Source organism: Thermobia domestica, chromosome 11 (assembly GCF_964235325.1).
Source record: "Thermobia domestica chromosome 11, izTheDome1.hap1.1, whole genome shotgun sequence".
Lineage (NCBI taxonomy): Eukaryota > Metazoa > Arthropoda > Insecta > Zygentoma > Lepismatidae > Thermobia > Thermobia domestica.
In genome coordinates, this window is record NC_137464.1 from 84,266,767 (window position 1) to 84,271,594 (window position 4,828).

The 4,828-nt window shown below is 31.6% G+C and overlaps 1 protein-coding gene across 1 annotated transcript in view; it reads left to right on the top strand.

The window, feature by feature from the left end:
* Positions 1–3,781, top strand: part of LOC145663614 (putative N-acetylated-alpha-linked acidic dipeptidase) — a 111,811-nt gene extending 108,030 nt beyond the window's left edge. The window contains exons 15-16 of the mRNA XM_081729723.1: positions 383–475; positions 3,463–3,781. Of these exons, the coding sequence (XP_081585849.1) occupies positions 383–475; positions 3,463–3,658 (289 nt within the window). The 3' untranslated portion in view covers positions 3,659–3,781. The remainder of the gene's footprint in view (positions 1–382; positions 476–3,462) is intronic.
* Positions 3,782–4,828: the final 1,047 nt, after the last annotated feature.

The window sequence follows — 4,828 nt, forward strand, 5'->3', positions numbered from 1 at the left end:
GATCTACCTCCATTACCTCTATTCAAAATATGATCCCTTTCCTATCTGTCGTTTCAAAGTTACAAGGATCTATTCGAAACTTTTGCCATATACTATATATTGTAAATGTAATCAGAAGTTTAGGTCGCTTGGGGGTCGGTTAAATATTTTTCAATTGAGCCAATTTTTTTCATGGATTAATTTGGTCCGACATGGAACCAATTTAGGGGTTGGGAGCAAAGAAATTCGGAAATCGAAAATTAAGGACCACCCTAATATATATATTAGGATATTATTATTAAATATCCATAATACGTATATAGAATAACATATATATAAAATTCAAGGAATTTTGGTTAAATGTTATTTAAAATAAAATTTTAAAAAATCTGTCCTTTTCCAGTCCATTAGCTGTTCGAGAAGTGAACGATCGACTTATGAAAGTGGAACAGACCTTTATTGTGCCTTGGGGATTGCCAACAACAAATGTTTCAAAGTAAGTAGTTTTCACAATGGTCTACTCTTAACGGTTTTTAGTATGAGTATCTGCGAACATTTTTGTCTTAAATCTCATTGACTTACAAAAGGGGAATTATTTTTCTGCCTTTCTTGAAACGAACTGGAACTTTAATGTTTTGCTTTTACTGATTTATTCTTGAAATCAATTTAAATGTCCCTTACTTGGTGAAAATCTTTATATATATAAAAATGAAAGTGACTATGTTTATGACTTAACTCTTTCTTAACCTCAGGACCAATCTTGATCAAGTATTCAACATAGATGAGGTTCGCGCCTGGGATGTTTTTTTTTTTTTTATTATTATTTCACTTTGACGGTGCAACTTAGGGGAAGGGGAAGATATTTAAAATGATTGAAAATGACCTATATTAGTGTCGAATCCATGGGTTTCGAGGTCACTGAGATGAATAGTGACACTTCCGATGCCGTTTAAATCCAAATTTAGCCCCTATTAGTACTCCTAGTGGGGGATCGTGACATGCAAAAATAATTGAAAATGACCGATACTAGTGTCAAATTCATAATTTTTGGGATCCCTAAGTTGATTAGTGACGGTTTTAGTGCCCTTTATGTTCAAAATGAAACATGTTCCCCCGTGCCAAAAATGGGCATTCTGCTAGTTGATATATACACATTGATTTGTGATATATATATATATATATATATATATATATATATATATGAGAAAGAGATAGTAGATGGATAGTTATAATTCTCTTAGGAAACAAACCAAGAAGACAAAACAAATTTTTCACTGAATACCACAAATGACAAATAGCTATCTACACAGCATCCTAATACAAAGTGGTGTCACGAAATTATGTAGCGTTGCAAACATATTGGAAACGATATGTCCAAGATAGATCTTTGTCAAAAGATATTTAAAAGACTTTTATCCAGCAGTGAATCGACAATTGTTAATAATGGTATGTATGTGTTTCAGATATAACTAACGCCATCACTTTACTCATAACCTCAGTTCTCACTCTTGATATCTGAGTATTTGAGATTAAGGAATATAAACGCTTATTCCTTGTTCTGAGAGATCATATGTTTAACCTTATAGCTATAAGAATTTCTAAAAACGAAGACACTTAAAATAAAATTTACCATTCCCCCACCCCGCCTTTAACTTCTGGTATGTGTAGAGCAAAGCAAGGTTTTTTAGAAAGATCAATTGAAGGGTACACGGAGAGAAGGGGCTAATCGACGTTTTACATTTTTGTCAGGAGAAGCAATTTAAAATGTTGATGGGCTCCTTTTTTTTCTTGTATAGTTGTTTTTCTTGTGTAAGTTTCTCTGCAACAAGTCACTTTTTTCATAATATTCTTAGTGCATTTAGAAGTACAAACTAGCAGCAACAGGTAGTGTCCATATCGGCTTTTTTTACAAAAATTGCAATGAGCCTCTTTTTTCCGTGTGCCCTTCAATTGTTTTTGACTGTGAAAAATTTGTATCCAACAAGCTCTCCCTTCCAGCTGTGTGTGTGTGTGTGTGTGTGTGTGTGTGTGTGTGTGTGTGAGAGAGAGAGAGAGAGAGAGTTTAGGAATTGGTATAACAAACTTTCTGCAAACTCGAAATATTTTAACAACCGGTTCTAGAGAACCGGCTGTATAGCACCACTGTGTATATATATACTATATATATATATATATATATATATATATATATATATATATATATATATATATATATATATATATATTATATACCTAAGTATATAATTTTAATATTTAACAATCAAATTTAATTGAAGTAATATTGCATCTATACATAACGCAAATTTATTTTGGAAAAGCAAGGGACATTTAACAAAGCTTGAAGAAGAAATCAGAAAAATCACATCCCTCAAAGTATGAAATTCTGGAGTGTTGGGGAATTTTCCCTTCACTTAGTATGTTTTGAAGAACATTTTTCCTAATAATTGTTTATTAATCTTACATAGTTTAAAAATCATAAATGTTAAAATATGAGAACTCTCTATCGAAATATTCCAGCGGAAGAGATTTCCGTTTTACCCCTCCTCCCCCCCTCTTTCCACACACAGACTTCGACTGTTATGATTTAGCACTCTGACGCTACTGCTTCCCATTTATGCATTTCACTTACTCTTGAAATCCTTATTTATATTAAAATCTATGCCAGAGCTTTGAGTCAAATGACCTCTATCAATTTACACTTTTTCTTGCTAAACTCGTGTAATTTTTACCATGCACATTGATAATCAAGCTATATATTCTGTTCATCATATCGCCTGAATTTCTAGTTTATACATGCTATTCACCATACATATTGATTATTCGCGGCATATGTTTTAGTTCTATCATGTAGCCAGAATTCTTTTAGTTTAAGCATGTCATCTATATGATTACTTATTAAAAAGTAGTAGTTAATCACTTATATCACTGTACCGTTGTCCACAACCCACTTTTCTGAGCTTTTACGCAGAAGAGAAAGAAAAATCAATAAATTATATATATACTTTGTTGTAGATGCATATCTGCCACACGGAAGTAGCTATCCACTTTTCGCCTTCCAGTAGCGCTAATGTATGCATTTCCCGTTTTAACCTCAGCCAAACATGGAAGGCCAAGATTCTAGATCCGGAATAATAATTATATCAACTCGATAGGTGACACGGAGGTGATCAAAACGAGATGTTTAAACGTAAGTTATGATGCGTAGTTTTGGACAAAATTAAGAAATTTATCAAGCACTGAAACATAAGACGTTCGTTGTTGATAGTTTTTATTCTGTTGAAACAGCTTGTTTATTTATGTACTGCATAGGTAAGGATTACATTTTTTTTTTTAGTAGTGGATTGTAGCTATTATTGTTTCGTAGCAGTGACACACTACGTATTCCTAACGTTGACGCACATACTACCTATATTCATTGTTAAATAAATACGTAGTCAATCTCGTATTCGCGTACATTAATAAGTTTCTTGTGATATTTTACAGCCATGTTATATTTTCACCAAGTCGCAACAATTCTTACTCAGCCCAAACTTTCCCAGGATTAATTGATCTTCTGCAGGACATTGAAGAGGCAGATCCAAGCGAGAAAGCGGAAGGATGGGAAGCTGTGAAACAACATCTAGCACAAGTTATCTATTATATCAGAAGTGCCGCCAGAATGTTACGAACAAATATTTGAAGTTTTTTTTTTATTATTTTTTTTTTTCGGATTTAAGCTGTTGCTTGTGTAAACAAAATTAGCACTTATACTAAGTTATGTTATGATTCGATGTACTGTATTATATAAATAAATATATTATTTAGTAAACGTGTAGTCTATTCATGTTATAGTTAATGGTTATTACAATTTTTAAGAAAAGAAATGAAAAACGACAGAATCAATATCAAAATGTGATATAATGGTGATGAAATAAATCAAGAGCTTTACCTCCGTAGAAATAAAGTTAACGGTCTAATACTTCAAAGATAACTAACTATAACACGAAGTAATCATTCAATAAATTCAGAGTTACGGACAGTTGGAGGAAAGAATACACTTTTATTTGTGACACCGTATCTTCTGAAGAGTAAAAGTAGAAAATGAATTAAAATTTACAAGCCACTGCACTAAAACTTTCTTTTCTCCCATATCTTAAATTATTTCATATCATGCTATAGCACAGAACAAAATATAGCTATTATTGCAGCATTTATTTACGAAATATGAACGAAATTATAAGAGGTGTTTTCGGAAAAGTTTCTTCGAAGAAATTTTACTCATATTTCTCCAAGACGAAACTACCTCCCGTGGAATTTTTTCATGATAAATAACTCATGCCATACAGAAAATATGTTAGATCAATGTTTATATGATATGAAGAATGTAAACAGAACAGTTTTTGAAAAAATAAAATCCGAAATTATTCACCTACAAAATTCAGCCACTCCTTGTAGATTTTTTCATAAGGAATCACACAATATTGTGGAATGTTAATCTGACGTGTGTATATATATATATATGACAATCGTGAGATTGTTTTTTAAAAAAAAAATCCAACTCATGCCCGAGAGTAAACTACGATACGTGAAGTTTCTCATGAGAAAGACTTATGTCATAGAGATGTTAGAGAAATATTTATGAAATATGAAGAAAATCATTTGAATAGTTTTTGTGAAAATGTCCGAGAAAAATATCTGGAAAACTGTCCCTTATAGATTTTTTAATGAGATAACTTCCATAATATTGTAAGAAAGTTAATCTAGCATTTATTTATGAAATACGAAAAAAAAATCACGTGAGTTTTAATTCAGGAAATACTGAAAAAAACATTCTCTAAAAAATCTACTACCTCTTGTGACCATATTGATA